Source organism: Pristiophorus japonicus, chromosome 6 (genome assembly GCF_044704955.1).
Source record: "Pristiophorus japonicus isolate sPriJap1 chromosome 6, sPriJap1.hap1, whole genome shotgun sequence".
Classification (NCBI taxonomy): Eukaryota; Metazoa; Chordata; class Chondrichthyes; family Pristiophoridae; genus Pristiophorus; species Pristiophorus japonicus.
The window spans coordinates 80,508,613-80,530,449 of record NC_091982.1 but is presented as its reverse complement, the minus strand read 5'-3'; the positions used below and the strand labels follow the sequence as shown (position 1 = coordinate 80,530,449).

The following is a 21,837-nucleotide window of genomic DNA, read 5'->3' as shown; positions in this document are numbered from 1 at the left end:
TCTGGCTGTTTCCACTATCTTGACGGTGACAGAGGTATAGACCCTGCAGTGCTATATCACAATTCCACTCAAATAAATCCTTAATTTGCTCTTGTTGTTTTGACAGAGGGTTCCCCTGTTCAGGAGATTGGTGCAGTCCAGAGAATGCTGTCAGGATGCGTGCACACACACATGCATAGTCACACAGCACTGACCAAGAGGAAACAGCAATAACCACTCACAGATGCTTATGACTGGATCAGGCATGACTGAGGATTTATTGTGCCTATCACATTCCTTGCAGTCTGTCATCTGAGCTGCACTTTAGACTCTTGTGTATTCAGGAAGGGATTTATCTCCCAGCTCCACACACCCGGTTCTCTTTTCTTCCTTCCAGCCTGTCAGTGTAACAGGGTCCATTGCTGCTCCAGCCTCACAGAGGACTCTTTTGAAAAACACTGCAGAAGACTGACAGCTCATTCACCATGACTCTAAAGTCCAACAAGAGTGAGCCCCTTGGCCCTTTCGCTGCCTTCGAGAGTATTAATAGTTGCCGGACCCCACTGTCTGATCTGTACCTGGAGCAGCTACTGCAGAGCAAAGGCAAGCCTGAGGTGAGTACAGTGAGTCAGGCAGTCCCTGCATTCAGCCCTCTCCTTTACAGCTCCCGGTGCTACTGCTGTGTTCATGCTTATTGTTCCCTATGGTGAATACAGAGAGCCCTTTTCCTACCATCTTCTCCAGCCCTTGCTGCTGCTGTGTTAGTGATGGTGAGTACAGGGCTTGTGCATTCAGCTGACTACTGCTGCTGTTTAGTGCTCCTCATTCCCAATGGCTGGGTGATTCTCTGTTCAGCTGCTCCATATGTCAGCGCTAAGAATAGAGTGCATCGTTAAAATATTGTGAAAGTGTGGCCTGTATCTTTGGACGCCTGTGAACTGCTCAATAGAAAACTGAATCGTGTCCTGGAAGAGTTCTGCAGGTGAAACCACTGGTAGCCTGGGCTGTCAAACAGTAAATCCTAGTCATACCGATATGGATGCGAGGTAATCACTAACAGCAGGCACAGGCACATATGGGGACCATTACTGTTTGTTTCTGTTTGCGGAATAATGTTTATTCACTTCAAAGCAATCTCTCAAGAATGGTCTCAGTGCCCAGACTGAGAAATCAGTCAGGGTTCCCGCGACTAATCACAGGGTGTATGGGTGAGGACAGAATTAACTTAGCTGTAATGTCTCCATGTAGAAAAGCTGGATATTTAAAGAAAGACTTGCATTTATATAGCACCTTTCCCGACCACCAGACGTCACAAAGCGCTTTACAGCCAATGAAGTACTTTTGGAGTATAGTCACTGTTGTAGAATAACACAGTGTAATGTTAGTAAGAATTCAATGCTGAGAGATTTCTTAGTGCCTTTGATTGAAATGGAGTCAGCCTTGGCTCAGTGTTAGCACACTCACCTTTATGTCAGAAGGTTGTGGGTTTGAGCCCCACCCCAGAGACCAGCACATAATCTAGGCCTGAAACGTCACTGAAAAAAATCCAGATTATTTGGTCATTTACCCTTTTGCTGTTTGTGGGATCTCACTGTGCACAAATGAGATGCTGCGTTTCCCTACATCGCAACAGTGACTACACTTCCAAAGTACATCATTGACAACGAAGCACTTTGTGATGTCCCAAGGTTATGGAAGACGCTATATAAATGGAAGTTCTTTCTTTACGTGTTTCACCTCTAAAGCAGTTGTTATTGTGGTCACACTGCACATTATGTGAATGGCGAATGTATGCAATTGGAGCCATAAACCTGGCTGACTGTAAATAAAGAAAGACTTGCATTTATATAGCGCCTTTCACAACTAATGGACGTCGCAAAGCGCTTTACAGCCAATGAAGTACTTTTGGAAGTGTAGTAACTGTAGTAGCAATTTGAGCACAAGCATGCTCCCACAAACAGCAATGTGATAATAACCAGATAATCTGTTCTTGTTATATTGATTGAGGGATAAATATTGGCTAGGACACCAGGGATAACTTCCCTGCTCTTCTTCGAAATAGAGCCAAGGGATCTTTTACATCCACCTGAGAGGACAGACATGCCTTGGTTTAAGGTCTCATCCAAAAGACAGCACCTCCCACAGGTCAGCACTCCCTCACTTCTGCACTGGGGCATTAGCCTAGATTTTTGTGCTCCAGTCCCTGGGGTGGGACTTGAACCCACAACCTTCTGATGCAGAGACAAGAGTGCTACCCACTGAGCCACAGCTGACCACTAGCAGAAATAGCAGCAGGAACAACTGAACAGAGGGACCAAATCAACAGAGGGGTTGGAGAGCAGGAATAGTTTTGAGATCGATGAACAGAGGCGATCATTAGTGGTGTCGCTTATACTGAGACACTTACAGCAAACCTGTGCAGAGGCTGCACATCCTTTGGCTGTGGTCTGTCCTAGGGTTTCTATAAGATCAGTTCATGTCACTGGGAAATATTAGGATTTGGAGGAAATTGGTATTTGGAGGATTTAAACTTTAAAAATTGCAGATTAAACAGCTGAACTATAGTGAGCAGTATAGTAAGCAGTGTAGATGCAGGGTAGTATCAGGAGGAATATGTATGATTTTCATGAACAACAAAGATCAGAAAGAGTGATATCCAGAGCTTCTATATAGCTCAATGGTTTAATGTACTGCCTGATGTGATCCTCAACTATGCTGAGACGGAAGGGCACAGGTTTGATCCTAGCTAACTGATAATAGCTACAATGGGCCTTTGTGCCCCTGAACTATGTTTGGTAGAAGGGGGAGGGGGATGGAAATCAGTAAGAATTCTTGTTTTAAATTGCTATCCAGTGACTCTTACTGAAAGATGTCAGGTGAGGAAATGGGTCAGTAGAGTGTGATGAATCCCATGGAAAATAGCCCACTGATGCTCTCTGGGCCCGACAAGGAGCAGCATCTTTAGGGGACAAAATTGGGCTAAACAGAAGAGTGACAGACATCAAAATAGGACACATTTTTAAACTAAAATGAGCATCATCACTCCTAAGTAATGTTACTGGCCAGATTTGCACAGGGTCTCTGTTGCGTGTTATAATACATTGCTGCAGATCAATGTAGTACAGGTACCATGTAGAGTAACAGTGCAGCTAAACCGTACAATGAGCTGCAGTATTTGTGCTAATTTTATTTCATGGCAACTTTCCTTTATTCCCCTCTTGTAGTCTCTCTATTATCAGGTACCGTCTGCGGCTGAGGCAGATTACGCGCCCCTTACTAACCCCACTGGATTTTCCTTCCATCAATTTAAATGAAAGGGAAATCAGCAGTGTTCTGTTACTGGCGGCGATCGCCCAGTGTAATGTCTGTAAGCTTGTAATGTTTGTAGCTCCACACTGTGGATGTGGACGTATTGTGTACTGCAAGTGCAGGGTTAATAATAAACAGCCCCCAGGCAGATTTCCGGAGACTTCCGCAAGAGCTGCCTGCCATGTTAGGAGCTGTGTGTGCTGTGCTCTGTGAAAATATCACACCTGTAAGATTTTCCTCCCTGCTTAGGTGATGTTTAATTGCTAGGTAAAAATGTAAATCTATCCCAAAATGTTCTCTTGTTCATTTTGGAAGTGCCAAGAATGATTTGAAATTGCTGTTTCTTTGCGTCAGCGCTGCTATGGAGACACCTATCAATCTAATTTAGCCCTAGCTTTTAGGTTTTGAGAGCTAGAAGCTTGAGTTCTAGAATCGCTGTCCTTTAAACTAGGGCACTGCAGTAGTCGGTACTGAGAAGCCAGAACCCCAGTAAATGCTGAAAAAGTTAACTGTAGCAGCAAGTGCTGATGTGTGCGGATTTGGTGCAGGAACCACCCTGCAATCCTCTCTTCCTCCACTGGCTCTAATTGCAACATATAAATCGCTTGCACACTTGGCCGTTCTCTAGTTTGGGCCGGATCCATGTGTTATGTTGCTAAAATTAGCTTCCTTATCCTGACAATTCTGTTAACAGGATAAAGGAGGCAATTTTGCAGACATTACCAGTCAGCACATAAATGTCAGTCCCTTGTGTACTGAGCCAGAGAAACACCAAGTGTAAAAACACTTTAACTTCTGGTAGCTGGATTCCATTCCCCAGTTTATCCTTGTTATAACGCATTGGGGATTAGTATGTGGTTAGGTTCAGAGTATATCTTTCTGTCATGTGGTCCACGGTTTGTGGAAATCCAATATTCTATTTGGCACCATAAATGCCTTGAATTAGATTCTGGTTCAGCACTGATGTAAACCAGGCCAGGTAGGTCTCACACATGTGACAATTCAGGAGATGGTTTGACATGATGGTCATTAATGCTCCTTGCTGGCCGTGTGACCATGTGTGTCGTGCACTGTGTTTCCAGTTGTCTGGATCTAGCTCAGGGGTCAATGTGTTGAGATCAGTTCTGATGAAATCTTAAGTCGAAACTCCAAATCACAGTCCACGCCATGAATTGTTGTGTTTTGCTTTGAACTTTTAATGTAATTTTCTTTCCTGATCAGTATGTTCTGTCATGAAAGGCTTGTAAACATATAATCAAATTACTTGTGCTGGATCATTGAATTATAGCACAGGAGGAGGTCATTTGGCACATTGAGTCTGCACTGGTTCTTTCGAAGAGCAATCCAGTTCATCCCACTCCGCTGCTCTTTCCCCATATCCCTGCAGTTTTTTTCTCTTTTGAAGGCTACTGTTGAATCTGTATCCACCATCCAATCAGGCAGTGCTTTCCAAATCCTAACCACTCGTTGAGTAAAAATATTTTTCCTCATGTCACCTCTAGTTCTTTTGAGAATCACCCTAAATCTCCGCCTCTCCGGTTATCGACCCTTCAGCCTTTGGAAACAGTTTCTCTTTATTTACTCTATCTTATCCCTTCATGATTTTAAACACCTCTGTCAAATCTCCTCTTAGCTTTCTCAGCTGTAAGGAGAAAACCTCCAGCTTCTCCAGTCTACCCTCATCCCTGGAACCATCCTAGTAAATCTCTTCTATACCCTCTCCAAAGCCTTCACGTCCGTCCAATATGATTAGTTTGAAGAGTGCCAGTTTAAATTAAAGTTTTTGAGATTTTGTTCAATGCACTGATTGTGTCTGATTTCATCTATCTTCTGATGTCAAAAGACAAGAATGGGACCAAGTGACAATGGGTCACACGGAATAAAGTTGGGATAGTTGGAAAGATCTGAATTCACCACAATACAGAAAGGCAGACCCTTTCTCAAAAAATACTTTTACGTTTCCTTGATTCATGTGCTGAAGGCATGGCTAATAGTTGGTAGAATTCAATAGCCCGCCATATTTGCCCAGACTGCCATTCTTCCAGAGGCGGCCCTGACAGTGAGTGTTTGTCGTCGATTTAATCATCAAGTTTGAAAATGACTATTATCTATGATGACCTCCTACGTGTCCATGTAACAGACAAACAAAAGAAGTGGTAGTTGGACTTGCTTTTCACTTTATCAGAGATGCAATAACTCGATGAAGATTGCAATCCTGCCTTGCCAATGGCTCAGCAAATTTATCCAGTGACTAGCTGAACCATACGGACTTGTAAGCTTTTGTTCTAATTTAGCTTATCTGAGCTGAGGCAATGGTGAAGACACTGCAATTGACCTCAATACCCCACGTGCTAGGGAGAAGGTTCTGGCTCTGTTCAGGATGTGAGCATGAGTGGACAGTAGATGTGGGTGGATCAGGCTTGTTTGTGATGTGCCATGTAGTCACACAACCTGCTGGCACTCACTGCCATGGCTCACACATAGAATTGGAGACATTTCAGCACAGAAGGAGCCCATTTGGCTCATTGTGACTCGCATCGCAACTATTTTTTTTCAACCCTGATATTACCCTAGTAAATATATATTTTTCCTTTCTATAATGGGGTGCCAATACTGCACGGAGTATGTGCCTAACCAATGCAGTGTAATCTAGATATAGCACTTAATTTGGTAAATAGCACAAATGTGCAAAATATCCAACAGAGCACTATGAGCTCTTGCAACTCTTTCATCAATGGAAACATAGATAAGCTGCAAGTAATATACCCAGGATAACAAACAAAAAAACTTTCCAATAATTATTTTACCTGCGGGAATTAATCAGTACCTCTGCAGAATTTTCTTATGTCTTCAATAAGCTATAGAGTATCACATCAGACCATTTTATGTTTAAACTGCCACAGTAATTTATTGAACAAAAGTTGAACAAGTTAATAAATAACAGTCATATAATACATGTATGATATCCCCAGTATCGAAGCACTGACCACGCTCAACCAGCTCCGTTGGGCGGGCCACATCGTCCGTATGCCCAACACGAGAATTCCTAAACAAGCGCTCTACTTGGAACTTCTACACGGCAAACGAGCCCCAGGTGGGCAGAGGAAACATTTTAAGGGCGCTCTCAAAGCCTCCTTGATAAAGTGCAACATCCCTACCGACACCTGGGAATCCCTGGCCCAAGACCGCCCAAAATGGAAGATCATCCGAGAGGGTGCTGAGCACTTCGAGTCTCGTTGACGAGAGCATACAGAAAGCGTCGACAGCGGAAGGAGCATGCAGCAAACCAGACTCCCCACCTACTCTTTCCTTCAACCATTGAGTGCCCCACCTGTGACAGAGACTGTAATTCCTGCATTGGACTATACAGCCACCTGAGAACTCACTTTTAGAGTGGAAGCAAGTCTTCCTTGATTGTGGGGGACTGCCTATGATTACAGTAAAAATTACACGAGGAAAATAATGAAAGGTCACAATACCTAATCTAAATTACTGTTCTTTTGAATTAACATCTTATCTATAGTGATTCGTTTTATTTCTTTATTTATTACCACCATGGAAGCTGAACTAGCCTGACTTAACTCGTAAAATTTTCAAATAAATGTTCTCATCTCAATTCCAATTAGCTGCACTCCGACATATATATATTCCACCAACAGTGTGGATTTGAATAACTGACAGCCAGATTCAAAAATAACTCTGTCACACACATAACTAAACAGATCACACAATGTGTCTGTCGAATGTGGCTTTGCTCCTGCCCATAAACTTCAAAAGCCAGTTCAAGCCATTCTTGCAGCATTTGTGTTGATCTAGGCTGGGACATTGAACCTAACTGCAGCTGGCTTTTAAACTCCTGCATTCTGACTGGATTTAAATAGACAGCCACGGATTCTAAACATAGAAACATAGAAACATAGGAAATAGGTGCAGGAGTAGGCCATTCGGCCCTTCTAGCCTGCACCGCCATTCAATGAGTTCATGGCTGAACATTCAACTTCAGTACCCCATTCCTGCTTTCTCGCCATACCCCTTGATCCCCCTAGCAGTAAGGACCTCATCTAACTCCTTTTTGAATATATTTAGTGAATTCGCCTCAACAACTTTCTGTGGTAGAGAATTCCACAGGTTCACCACTCTCTGGGTGAAGAAGTTCCTCCGCATCTCGGTCCTAAATGGCTTACCCCTTATCCTTAGACTGTGACCCCTGGTTCTGGACTTCCCCAACATTGGGAACATTCTTCCTGCATCTAACCTGTCTAACCCCGTCAGAATTTTATATGTTTCTATGAGGTCCCCTCTCATTCTTCTGAACTCCAGTGAATACAAGCCCAGTTGATCCAGTCTTTCTTGATAGGTCAGTCCCGCCATCCCGGGAATCAGTCTGGTGAACCTTCGCTGCACTCCCTCAATAGCAAGAATGTCCTTCCTCAGGTTAGGAGACCAAAACTGTACACAATACTCCAGGTGTGGCCTCACCAATGCCCTGTACAACTGTAGCAACACCTCCCTGCCCCTGTACTCAAATCCCCTTGCTATGAAGGCCAACATGCCATTTGCTTTCTTAACCGCCTGCTGCACCTGCATGCCAACCTTCAATGACTGATGTACCATGACACCCAGGTCTCTTTGCACCTCCCCTTTTCCTAATCTGTCACCATTCAGATAATAGTCTGTCTCTCTGTTTTTACCACCAAACCACCAAACTAAAAGTACTTATTTTTTTGTCACAGTGACATCCTTGCACAGATGGGGGCAACCCATGTGGAGATGAGAGTTCCTCGAGAGAGAGAGAGAGAGAGAGAGAGAGAATCCCTATTCTTCAAGATGTGGGTCTTAGTTGACGTGACATCCTTGCAGAAATGGAACTCCCTGTGGTGACAGCATCCTTATACCCACAGGGAAAAATAACAGAGTACCTTGAGAAAGAGGAGGTAGTGAGATGAAAACACTTTTTTTTGAAGTAAAGGATCATCTAGTAAATTTCCTGTGTTCAGAATCTATTCCATCTCCAACTTTGAGCATTAATCTAACTTTAGAAAGCACTTGCAAGTGGACTCAAAACACATCAATCAATGCAATGTGTTTTGGGCTTTTGACATTTGAGCATTACATCTGAATTATAAAGACAACTGGTCAGCATTACATCACCTCTTTTAGCATTCAAGGCCCCATATATAAAACCTAAATTCCCATTTGCCCTTTTATACTATTTTTTGCATCTGTAATTCTGTTGTTAAAGATTCCCTCTGTTCCTTCATTCCACTCAGAATTTTACTGTTTGGATTAGAATTCCATTCTCTGTTCTTTCTCCCAAAATGTACTTCCTCATATTTATCTACTTTGTCACAATCTCCTCCTAACCTGCCTATGGCCTTTATTGTCTGTATGCTTCCTCACCGTTAGCCATGGCGAGCCACCAAATTTGATTCTCAAATTTTGAGATAAGAAATAAGCCCATCTCCAAATCATAAACATGTGTACATATATGGAGAACCAGGGAGCTTCTAATATAAATCCACAGAGTACATCATTAGCTACATCTTGGCAATCCAAGAAACATCCTTTTACTCCTAATGTGTGCTTATATCCTTCAGCAACCCTTTATCCACGCTGCCACTTTACCTTTAATACCAACTTCACAACAAGCATTCTGAATAATGGCCCATGGGAGGGTTGTTCACAGCTGATTAACCATTCCTAGTAAGGAATCAACACCTTCAGGAGTGGAAGCAAGGGCAGAAAATTAGCAAAAAACGTGGTTTAAACTGTAAAAAATGAAAACGCCTTCCGGCCCAACCCGACATGTCCATTGCCGTTTCTATGGCGGCGGGCAGTGTACCGTGCGCGTGTCCCACCCGCGAGAGGTGAGACAGTTCACGATCATATTTATATCAGGCTCCCACAGTGCAATTGGGATCTGGATCTACATTTGACAACTACCGGCTGGGTATCGCAGGGCTCAGAAGAGCCGGGAGCTGCTGCCTCGAGCAAATAAATGCTTTTTAAATGCTCCCCTCCTCCGGGCTCCCCAAGCAAACCTCCGGCCTCCCTTCTGCTGATCACGACCTCTCTCTCCCCCCCCCCCAGCCAGGATCAGCGACCTCCCACCTTCGGCCCTGTAATCGGCCGAGCCCACCCTCACTGAAGCCTGACCCGCGATCATGATTGCCAGGGACCGTCCCCAAGGGTCCTCGGCTGCGGCCTCCTGCCACTGATTTCCTGCCCAGCAGTTGGCCAGCCTGTCAACTTGTCCAGCCGTCGGGCGGGAAACAGAAGAAGACAATTAAAAGGAGGTCCTGTCATTAAGTTTGGCAGGACCTTGCCAGCTTTCCCTTACATTCCCCCGCACCCTTCCCATAACTATTGGGGCCAATATATCCTGCCTTGATGGGTGTGCTGGTATTGCTTAAATACATGTCTTTTATTGCTTGCTGTTATACAGTTGTTGATTGCTTGGGATTTACAAGTGCAATGTAATGGCATTATTCGGCATTTAATATTTTATTGAACTATAAATTCCTTTCACTATCAGATCAATAACTGCAAATACGTGTGCTGTGCACCATGTGTAAAATTGTGATAGACCTTCATACGAAGCTTGTTCATTTGGTTTATGAACAGCAGAGCTGACAATGCAATTTCATTTTCACAATCCAGGACTGACTCTGGGAGCTTCCTGGGCTGTATGGTTAAGTATCACACCAAGCAGGCACAGTGGGGCCATTACAATCAGATTCCTGGGCTCGAGAGGAGAAAAACATTGGTCAGGATTTCCTCTCCTGGTAGCTATTCATGTCTCCTTGTGTGAGCATTTGTTGAGGGCATGTTGTCTGTGGATGTGATGCACACCAGGATAATTTAGCCTACTGACACTAACTATCTTGACTCACATAAAGATTTACCAGTGTGGCGAAGTGCTGGAGAGCTGTTGACGCCCTTTGAAATCATACATCAGTGAACGTTACTGCCTTCAGGAAAAGAGGGGGAGAAAATAATGACATTGGATTACCATTTAAAAAAACAAACCCATGCTTTGTTGTGTGATTTTTTGGCCCTCTTTAAATGTCCTGTCCTGTTAAGCCAAACTGCCCTTTCCTCTCCCTCATTCTATGAATATGACTGGTCAACTGGTTTTCCTAATTTTCAGCAGCTTGACTGCAAGACCAGGGGACATGGTTACAAAAGTGGTAAGACTCTAATGGCACCAGAGATTAGAAGAAACATAAGAACATAAGAATTAGGAACAGGAGTAGGCCATCTAGCCCCTCGAGCCTGCTCCGCCATTCAATAAGATCATGGCTGATCTGGCCGTGGACTCAGCTCCACTTACCCGCCCTCTCCCCGTAACCCTTAATTCCCTTATTGGTTAAAAATCTATCTATCTGTGACTTGAATACATTCAATGAGCTAGCCTCAACTGCTTCCTTGGGCAGAGAATGCCACAGATTCACAACTCTCTGGGAGAAGAAATTCCTTCTCAACTCGGTTTTAAATTAGCTCCCCCATATTTTGAGGCTGTGCCCCCTAGTTCTAGCCTCCCCTACCAGTGGAAACAACCTCTCTGCCTCTATCTTGTCTATCCCTTTCATGATTTTAAATGTTTCTGTAAGATCACCCCTCATCCTTCTGAACTCCAACGAGTAAAGACCCAGTCTACTCAATCTATCATCATAAGGTAACCCCCTCATCTCCGGAATCAGCCTCGTGAATCATCTCTGTACCCCCTCCAAAGCCAGTATATCCTTCCTTAAGTAAGCTGACCAAAACTGCACGCAGTACTCCAGGTGCAGCCTTACCAATATCCTGTACAGTTGCTGCAGGACCTCCCTGCTTTTGTACTCCATCCCTCTCACAATGAAGGCCAACATTCTATTTGCCTTCCTGATTACCTGCTGCACCTGCAAACTAACTTTTTGGGATTTCATGCACAAGGACCCCCAGGTCCCTCTGCATCTCAGCATGTTGTAATTTCTCCCCATTCAAATAATATTCCCTTTTACTGTTTTTTTCCCCAAGGTGGATGACCTCACACTTTCCGACATTGTATTCCATCTGCCAAACCTTCGCCCATTCGCTTAACCTATCCAAATCTCTTTGCAGCCTCTCTGTGTCCTCTACACAACCCGCTTTCCCACTTAGTGTCATCTGCAAATTTTGTTACACTACACTCTGTCCCCTCTTCCAGGTCATCTATGTATATTGTAAACAGTTGTGGTCCCAGCACCGATCCCTGTGGCACACCACTAGCCACCGATTTCCAATCCCGAAAAGGACCCATTTATCCCGACTCTCTGCTGAAAGAGCAATTGATATTTTTATTAATTTATTTGTTCATGGGATATGGGTGTCACTAGCAAGGCCAACACTTATCAAGTAGATGGTGGTGAGCTGCCTTCTTGAATACAACTGAGCTAGGCCATTTCAGAGGGCAGTTAAGAGTCAACCACATAGCTGTGGGTCTGGCATCTCTGGAGTCACATATAGGCCAGACCAGGTAAGGACAGCAGATTTCCTTCCCTAAAGGATATTAGTGAGCCAGATGGGTTTTTACAACAACCCAGTAGTTTCATGGTCACCATTACTGATAACAGATTTATTTAATTGAATTTAAATTCCCCAGATGCTATGGTGGGATTTGAACTCATGTTTCTAGATCATTAGACTAGGCCTCTGGATTACTAGTCCAATAACATAACCACTATGCTACCGTTCCCTATGGTATGTAGAATAGATGCTCATCTAAAGCAGTTAATTATTTCAATTCATGTGTTTTTTTTACATATATAAAAAGAGTTTGATAAATGTCACTATATACACCAACCATCCACGTTTGATGTGGAATCAGCATTATGGGGGCTGGTTATTGTGTTGACATTCATGGACAAGAATCACTGGAGATCAGTCCCTTTCCCTCCTCAATGCCACTTTGAGGCAACAGCCCATTAGTTATTGTTGTTGTTGCTGTTGCTGTAAGTCGAATCAATTGAACATGGTTGCATAATTGTTAGAATTCTTTTGAGATCAGAGTTCCCACCCAAATGATGCAACGGCGTTCAATTGCTTCAGATTACAGCATCAGGAAATATAGGACAGTAACACACACACACACAGAATGTGAGGGCACCAAGAGAGGCATTGAAGAGGTAGAGCTGGGTGTCATTAGCATATAACCTCCTTGTTGGCGTATAATTTCACCAAGGTACAGCATGTAGATGAGGAAGAGGAGGGGGCCAAGGACAGACCATTGGGGGAGTCTGGTGCAAAGGTGCAGGAGTGGTGCACCATTGCTGGAGACGCTGTGGCTACAATTGGATAGTTTCCAAAGATAAGTACCAGGACAAATGAGAAATACTTTGCAGAGTGTAGCTGCCTTGATGACTGAGATAAATGTTTCCATCTCTAAGCCATTCGGACCAGGAAGGTCCCAGAGTTGATTCCTCGCCCGTACTGAGTTAGCTGATCTCAGCTTGTTTGACGTAGCAGCAGTGATCCTACTTTATGGAATGGAAAATAGACTCGCACTCCTGCTCCTAATTGCTATAAAGCAACCTCCCCCGCCCACCACTGCCAATACATGTCGGTGGTCATTGGGTGAGAATAGGGCTGTGATATCCTCCACAGTCAGATAGTCTACTGGCACTCACTGTCAAAGTTCACCTGAAATGAGATAAATTCCTTTTGTATTTATATCCCAGTATCTTCAGGAGCGGAGTACGTAGGGAGAAAGTGGAGGAGAGAAAATAATTCTGTTGAGGCCATGGGAATTTCATGTCTGGAGGACGTGGTCAGAGTTGAGTAATAAAAGCTGTAACATTAGATTGAATCCTGGATTTCAATAAAATTCATGAGTCCTGAACAAATTTCACAAAGATTTCTGTTCTTCAAAGATTATCTACAGTTATGCACATTCTTCGTTCCTCCATATCTCCTTAACCTCCTCCAGCCCTATAATCTTCAAAGAACTTTGTGTTTCTCCAACTCTGCCCTCTTGTGCATCCCACACTTCCTTTTCTCCACCATTGGCAGCAATACCTTCAGCCATCTAGGCCTTAAGCTCTGGAATTCCCTCTCTAAACCGCTTTGCCTCTTCACCTCTCTCTCCTCCTTTAACTAAGACTGCCTATTTCCACTTCTGTAACTTCACCCGTCTCCGCCCTTACCTCAGCTAATCCGCTGCTGAAGCCCTCATCCATGCCTTTGTTACCTCTAGACTTGACTATTCCAATGCACTCCTAGCTGGCCTCCCACATTCTACCCTACGTAAACTAGAGGTGATCCAAAATTCAGCTGCCCGTGTCCTAACTTGCACCAAGTCCCGCTCACCCATCACCCCTGTGCACGCTGACCTACATTGGCTTTCGGTTAAGCAATGCCTCAATTTCAAAATTCTCATCCTTATTTTCAAATCCTTCCATCATCTTGCTCTTCCCTATCTCTCTAATCTCCTCCAGCCCCACAACCCCCCGAGATGTCTGCGCTCCTCTAATTCTGCCCTCTTGAGCATCCCTGATTATAATCGCTCAACCATTGGTGGCCATGCCTTCTGTTGCCTAGGCCCCAAGGTCTGGAACTTCCTGCCTACATCTCTCCGCATCTCTACCCCTCTTTCCTCCTTCAAGACGCTCCTTAGAACATACCTCTTTGACCAAGCTTTTGGTCACCTGCGCTAATTTTTACTTATGCAGCTCATTGTCAAATCTTTTTTTTAAATCTCATAATACTCCTATGAAGCACCTTGGGACATTTCACGATGTTAAAGGCGCTATATAAATACAAGTTGTTGTTGTTAAGACGCTCCTAAATACCTACACCCACCTGTCCTAATGTCTCCTTTGGCTGAGTCAATTTTTTATCTGATTATGTTCCTGTGAAACGCCATAAGATGTTTTACTACATTAAAGGTGCTATATAAATACAAGTTGTTGTATTTAATGAATTGGAGACCGTCTGCAATACACCAAATTATACACGGTCTGTTGGCTGAAATGAGATTGATACAAAAAGCCTTCTCTTGTTCCATAATTCATGTTGTTATGAAATGGTCAATGGTCCTCTATTTCCGGTATGTATGTTAATCAGTCAGCCCATCTGTTTGTGGTTAATAGGCCTTTGTCTGAGAATTTGTATATGACATTGATTTTTATAATTTATTCTTTCTCAGTACTTCAAAACTGTGGAATTCCTTACCTCCCTTCGTCTTCCCTATAAACATCAAGCTTTTAAAATGCAAGTTTAACTTGCAACTAATCATTACATTCTGACTTATCTTTTCTATGATAATGATGTATATGAGTGGATGGTCAATAGGGTATATACAGGAATGTGTAGTAAATCTTCCCATCTTTCTTTTTTATTTCTCCTCCATTGCTAAATGCTGCCTTGAAGAAGATCAGTTTCCTCTTCCATGCCAAATAATTATTTTTGTTCAGCAACTTTCAACTCTCTAAAAACCCAATTTCATCCAAGATGTGATTACTGATCCCATGTCTGGGAGGGTCTTCTCATACCCCTCTCTCACTCCTGGGCAGAATACAAGAAAAAGCTTATAACCTGTAAGCTGAAACCTCTCTGCTGCCACCTTTATTGACTTTCCCTTTTAATTATATTACTTGGGTCAGTGCTCCTCTACACTTGCCTTTCAAGCCAAAAATATGCCATCCCATACATTTTTTTAATTGTTCTCAGTATGTGCCCTGAGAAGTTGGTGGGACATTTAAAGGAGAGAGCATCAATGACGGACCTTGTGTCCAAGTGCTCTGGTTAGCATGTCAGAACTTCAAAACACTGTAACACCAATCTGTCCAAGGTAGACATTTCCATATCACATAAGGCTTTATAACCTTGTACTGCCTACACCACAACCACTGAAAATGTAACAACAACAACAACACGTATTTATATAGCAACTTGAACATAGTAAACAATAAGAACATAAGAAATAGGAACAGGAGTAGGCCATACGGCCCTCGAGCCTGCTCTGCCATTTAATACGATCATGGCTGATCCGATCATGGACTCAGGTCCACTTCCCTACCCGTTCCCCATAACCCCTTATTCCCTTTTCGTTTAAGAAACTGTCTATTCTGTCTTAAAATTATTCAATGTCCCAGCTTCCACAGCTCTCTGAGGCAGCGAATTCCACAGATCCACAACCCGCTGAGAGCAGAAATTTCTCCTCATCTCAATTTTAAATGGGCGACCCCTTATTCTAAGATCGTGCCCTCTAGTTCTAGTCTCCCCTATCAGTGGAAACATCCTCTCTGCATCCACCTTGTCAAGCCCCCTCATAATCTTATACATTTCGATAAGATCACCTCTCATTCTTCTGAACTCCAATGAGCAGAAGCCCAACCTACTCAGCCTTTCCTCATAAGTCAACCCCCTCATCTCTGGAATCAACCTTGTGAACCTTCTCTGAACTGCCTCCAAAGCAAGTATATCCTTTTGTAAATATGGAAACCAAAACTGCACGCAGTACTCCAGGTGTGGCCTCACTAATACCCTGTACAACTGTAGCAAGACTTCCCTGCTTTTATACTCCATCCCCTTTGCAATAAAGGCCAAGATTCCATTGGCCTTCCTGATCACTTGCTGTACCTGCATACTAACCTTTTGTATTTCATGCACAAGTACCCCCAGGTCCCACTGTACTGCAGCACTTTGCAATCTTTCTCCATTCCGAGGCACTTCACAAAAGTATTACAAGACATAAAATGTGACACTTAAGGAGAAATTAGGGCAGGTGACCAAAAGCTTGGTCAAAGAGGTAGGTTTTGAGAAGCTTCTTGAAGAAGGAAAGAGAGGTAGAGAGGTGGAGAGGTTTAGGCAGGGAATTGCAGAGCTTATGGCCTAGGCAACAGAAAGCACGGCCGCCAATGGTTGAGTAATTATAATCAGGGATGCTCAGGAGGGCAGAATTAGAGGAGCGCAGACTACTCAGAGTGTTGTGGGGCTGCAGGAGATTACAGAGATAGGGAGAGCTGAGACCATAGAGGGATTTGAAAATAAGGATGAGAATTTTGAAATTGAGGCGTTGCTTAACATGGAGCCAATGTAGGTCAGCGAGCACAGGGGTGATGGGTGAGCGGGACTTGGTGAGAGTTAGAACATGGGCAGCCGAGTTTTGGATCACCTCTAGTTTATGTAGGGTAGAATGTGGGAAGCCAGCTAGGAGTGCATTGGAATAATCAAGTCTAGAGGTAACAAAAGCATGGATGAGGGCTTCAGCAACAGATGAGCTGAGGCAAGGGTGGAGACGACGATATTACAGATGTGAAAATAGGCGGTCTTAGTTATGCTGCGGATATCTGTTCGAAAGCTCATTTCAGTGTCAAATATGACACCAAGGTTGTGAACGGTGTTGTTCAGCCTCAGACAGAAGTTGGGGAGAGGGATGGAGTCAGTGGCTAGGGAATGTAGTTTGTAGCTGGGACCGAAAACAATGGCTTTGGTCTTCCTAATATTCAATTGGAGAAAATTTCTACTCATCCAGTACTGTATGTCGGACAAGCTGTCTGACAATTTGGAGACCGTGGAGGGGTCGAGAGAAGTGGTGGTGAGGTAGAGCTGGATGTCGTCAGCGTACATGTGGAAACTGATGCCGTGTTTTCGGATGATGTTGCCAAGGGGCAACATATAAATGAGAAATAGGAGGGGGCCAAGGGAAGATACTTGGGGGACGTCAGAAGTAACGATGTGGGGGCAGGAAGGGAAGTCATTACAGGTGAGTTTCTGATTAGATAGATAAGAATGGAACCAGGCTAGTGCAGTCCCACCCAGTTGGACAATGGTGAAGAGGTGTTGGAGAAGGATAGAGTGATCAACCGTGTCAAAGGTTGCAGATAAGTCAAGAATGAGAAGAAGAGATAGTTTACCTTCATCACAGTCACAAAGGATATAATTTGTGACTTTGATGAGAGCTGTTTCGGTACTGTGGCAGGCGCGGAAACTGAATTGGAGGGATTTAAACATGGAATTGCGGGAAAGATGGGCATGAATTTGGGAGATGACAATACGTTCAAGGACTTTACAGAGGAAAAGGAGGTTGGAGATGGGGCGGTAGTTTGCAAGGACGGAGGGGTCGAGGGTTGGCTTTTTGAGGAGAGGGGTGATGACGCAGATTTGAGGGAGAGCGGGACAGTATCTAAGGAGAGAGAACTGTTAACAATGTCAGCTAACATGGGAGCCAGAAAAGGAAGTTAGGTGGCCAGTGTTGTGTATCTGTAAAGCATGCACTCCCATGTTCCGCCACCAGGGAGCGCATTCCCTGAAGTCCCAGGGGATCCTAGCATCCCTTGGGAGCACTGTATATAAGCCGGCCCCTAAGGTCTGTTACTCACTCTGGAGTGTCTTAATAAAGACTGAGGTCACTGTTACTTTAACCTCCCTGTGTGCAGTCTCATCTGTGTTGAGAACACAATAACTGGCGACGAGTATACGAATCCAATGCAAAGATGCAGTAAACTGTGGGCATCCTGGAGAAGTTCTCAGAGGGTGAGGACTGGGAAGCCTATGTCGAACGGCTAGACCAGTACTTTGTCGCCAACGAGCTGGATGGAGAAGGAAGCGCTGCAAAAAGAAGAGCGGTCCTGCTCACGGTCTGTGGGACACCGACCTACAGCCTCATGAAGAATCTTCTGGCTCCAGTGAAACCCACAGATAAGTCATTTGAGGAGCTGTGTACACTGGTTTGGGAGCATCTTAACCGGAGGAAGAGCAAGCTGATGGCGAGGTATTGGTTCTATACGTACCAGCGATCTGAAGGTCAGGAAGTGGCGAGCTACGTCGCCGAGCTATAAGGCGACTTGCAGGACAATGTGAGTTTGATGGCTACCTGGAGCAAATGCTCAGAAACATTTTTGGACTGGGCATTGGCAACGAGACCATCCTACGAAAACTTTTGACTGTAAAGACACCGACCCTCAGCAAGGCCATTGTGATAGCACAGGCGTTTATGTCCACCAGTGATAACACCAAACAAATCTCTCAGCACACAAGTGCTAGCAATTTTCATAAATTAACTGGAAATGTGCTTGCGAGCAGAAATGTACAGGGCAGAAACCATGAATCTGCAACTGCCGGCAGGCCTCGGGTGACCCAGATGACTCAGAACCCTCTGTAATATTGACACACAAAGGATGAATGCAAGGCAATTCAGACCTTGTTGGTGTTGTGGAGGCTTCCATCCAGCCTATTCATGCCGCTTCAAAGGGTATGTTTGCAAGAGCTGTGGAACAATGGGGCACTGCAAAACCTCCTAACTACCACGTGGCAGAGGGAGATCGGTCCATAGTGGATCAAAGCAATTTCGAGCCTCAGAGAGAGGAGCAGATGCTGAAGTACACGGGGTGCACAAATTTTCGACGAAATGTCCACCTATAATGCCAGATGTAAAATTGAATGGCTTACCCGTAGCCATGGAACTGGACACTTGCGCTAGCCAATCCATCATGAGTAAAAAGATGTTTGAGAGACTGTGGTGCAACAAGGCACTCAGACCAGCCCTGAGCCCCATCCACACGAAACTGAGTACATACACCAAAGAGCTTATCACTGTCCTACGCAGCGCCATGGTCAAGGTCACCTACGAGGGCACGGTGCACGAACTGCCACTCTGGATTGTCCCAGGCAATGGCCCCACACTGCTTGGAAGGAGCTGGCTGGGCAAAATCCGCTGGAACTGGGATGACATCCGAGCGCTATCACATGTCGATGAGGGCTCATACCCAGGTTCTTAACAAATTTCCTTCCCTTTTTGAGCCAGGCATTGGAAACTTTTCCAGGGCGAAGGTGCGGATCCACTTGGTCCCAGAGGCACGACCCATTCACCACAAGGCGCGAGCGGTACCTCACATGATGAGGGAGAGAGTGGAAATCGAGCTGGACAGGCTGCAATGTGAGGGCATCATCGCCCCAGTGGAATTCAGCGAGTGGGCCAGCCTAATTGTTCCAGTACTCAAAAGTGATGGCACGGTCAGGATTTGCGGCGATTATAAAGCAACTATTAATCGTTTCTCGCTACAGGACCAATACCCGCTACCTAAGGCAGACGACCTATTTGCGACGCTGGCAGGAGGCAAGACGTTCACCAAGATTGACCTGCCTTCGGCCTACATGACGCAGGAGCTGGAGGAGTCTTCGAAGGGCCTCACCTGCAACAACACGCACAAAGGACTGTTCATCTACAACAGATGCCCGTTTGGAATTCGGTCAGCTGCAGCGATCTTCCAGAGAAACATGGAGAGCCTACTCAAGTCAGTACCACGCACGGTGGTTTTTCAGGACGACATATTGGTCACGGATCGGGACACCGTCGAGCACCGACAAAACCTGGAGGAGGTCCTCCAGCGACTGGATCACGTAGGGCTGCGGCTGAAGAGGTCAAAATGCGTCTTCATAGCAACAGAAGTGGAGTTTTTGGGGAGAAAGATCGCGGCGGACGGCCTTCGGCCCACAGACGCCAAGACAGAGGCTATCAGGAACGCACCCTGGCCACAGAACGTCACGGAGCTGCGGTCATTCCTGGGACTCCTCAACTATTTTGGTAAATTCCTACCGGGGTTAAGCACCCTCTTAGAGCCCCTACATGTGTTATTGCGTAAAGGTGAGAACTGGGTATGGGGAAAAAAAAACAAGTAATTGCTTTTGTGAAAGCCAGAAACATTTTATGCTCCAACAAGCTGCATGTATTGTATAACCCGCGTAAAAGACTTGTGCTAGCATGTGATGCGTCGTCATACAGAGTCGGGTGTGTATTATAACAAGCAAACGTTGCGGGGAAGTTGCAACATGTCACCTATGCCTCCAGTAGCTTGTCTAAGGCCGAGAGGGCCTACAGCATGATTGAGAAAGAGGCATTAGCGTGTGTGTTCGGGGTAAAGAAAATGCATCAGTACCTGTTTGGCCTCAAATTTGAGCTGGAAATCGATCACAAGCCCCTCATATCCCTGTTCGCTGAAAACAAGGGGATAAATACTAATGCCTCAGCCCACATACAAAGGTGGGCACTCGCGCTATCAGCGTATAACTATACCATCCACCACAGGCCAGGCACCGAGAACTGTGCGGATGCTCTCAGTCGGCTATCATTGCCCACCACGGGGTTGGAAATGGTGCAGCCTGCAAACTTGTTGATGGTGGCGCAGCCCGCAGACTGTTGATGGTCATGGAAGCGTTTGAAAATGATAAATCACCTGTCACGGCCCACCAGATTAGGACTTGGACCAGCCAAGATCCTCTGCTGTCCCTAGTAAAAAACTGTACTGCATGGGAGCTCGGCCAGCATCCCCGTTGAAATGCAAGAGCTAATCAAGCCGTTCGAGCGGTGAAAGGACGAGCTGTCCATTCAGGCAGACTGCATGTTGTGTGGTAATCGCGAAGTGCTACCCAAAAAGGGCAGGGAGACATTCATCTCGGATCTCCACAGCACATACCCGGGTATAGTAATGATGAAAGCGATAGCCAGATCCCACGTGTGGTGGCCTGGTATCAACTCTGACTTAGAGTCCTGTGTATGACAGTGCTCAGTTGAGCAACGTGCCCAGAAAGGCACCACTAAGTTTGTGGTCCTGGCCCTCCAGATCATGGTCGAGGATCCATGTCGACTATGCGGGCCCATTTCTCGGTAAAATTTTCCTGGTGGTGGTGGATGCTTTTTCAAAATGGATTGAATGTGAAATAATGTCGGGAAGCACCGCCACCGCCACCATTGAAAGCCTGAGGGCCATGTTTGCCACCCACGGCCTTTCTGACATATTGGTCAATGACAACGGGCCATGTTTCACCAGTGCCGAATTTAAAGAATTCATGACCCGCAATGGGATCAAACATGTCACCTCGGCCCCGTTTAAACCAGCCTCCAATGGGCAGGCAGAGCGGGCAGTACAAACAATCAAACAGAGCCTCAAACGAGTCACAGAAGGCTCACTCCAAACCCGCCTGTCCCGAGTACTGCTCAGCTACCGCACGAGATCCCACTCGCTCACAGGGGTGCCCCCGGTTGAGCTACTCATGAAAAGGACACTTAAAACCAGATTCTCGCTGGTTCACCCCAACCTGCATGATCAGGTAGAGAGCAGGCGGCAGCAACAAAATGTAAACGTTGGTCGCGCCACTGTGACACGGGAAATTGATCTGAACGACCCTGTGTATGTGCTAAACTATGGACATGGTCCCAAGTGGATTGCGGGCACAGTGATAGTTAAAGAAGGGAGTAGGGTGTTTGTAGTCAAACTAGACAATGGACAAATTTGCAGAAAGCACCTGGACCAAATGAGGCTGTGGTTCACAGACTGCCCTGAACAACCTACAGCAGACACCACCTTTTTCGAGCCCACAACACACACCCAAAGGATCAACGACACCACCCCAGACCAGGAAATTGAACCCATCACGCCCAATAGCCCAGCAAGGCCAGGCTCACCCAGCAGCCCTGCAGGGCCAACAATACGCCAGCCCAGCGAGGGCACAGCCAACAAACCAGAACAGACATTTGTACCGAAGCGGTCCATCAGGGAAAGAAAGGCTCCCAACCCCCTCACCTTGTAA

The 21,837-nt window shown here is 45.3% G+C and overlaps 1 protein-coding gene across 2 annotated transcripts in view; it reads left to right on the top strand.

Moving 5' to 3' along the window:
- Nucleotides 1–202: 202 nt before the first annotated feature.
- The window catches only part of mpp1 (MAGUK p55 scaffold protein 1), a 78,735-nt gene continuing 57,100 nt past the window's right edge, over nucleotides 203–21,837 (top strand). Inside the window, exon 1 of one of the 2 annotated variants that reach the window (XM_070882985.1) lies at nucleotides 203–593. In XM_070882985.1, coding sequence (XP_070739086.1) covers nucleotides 465–593 — 129 coding nt within the window. In that variant the 5' untranslated portion in view covers nucleotides 203–464. Of the gene's footprint in view, nucleotides 594–959; nucleotides 1,026–21,837 lie in introns of those variants that run through there. The other variant, XM_070882987.1, reaches the window with a different exon arrangement.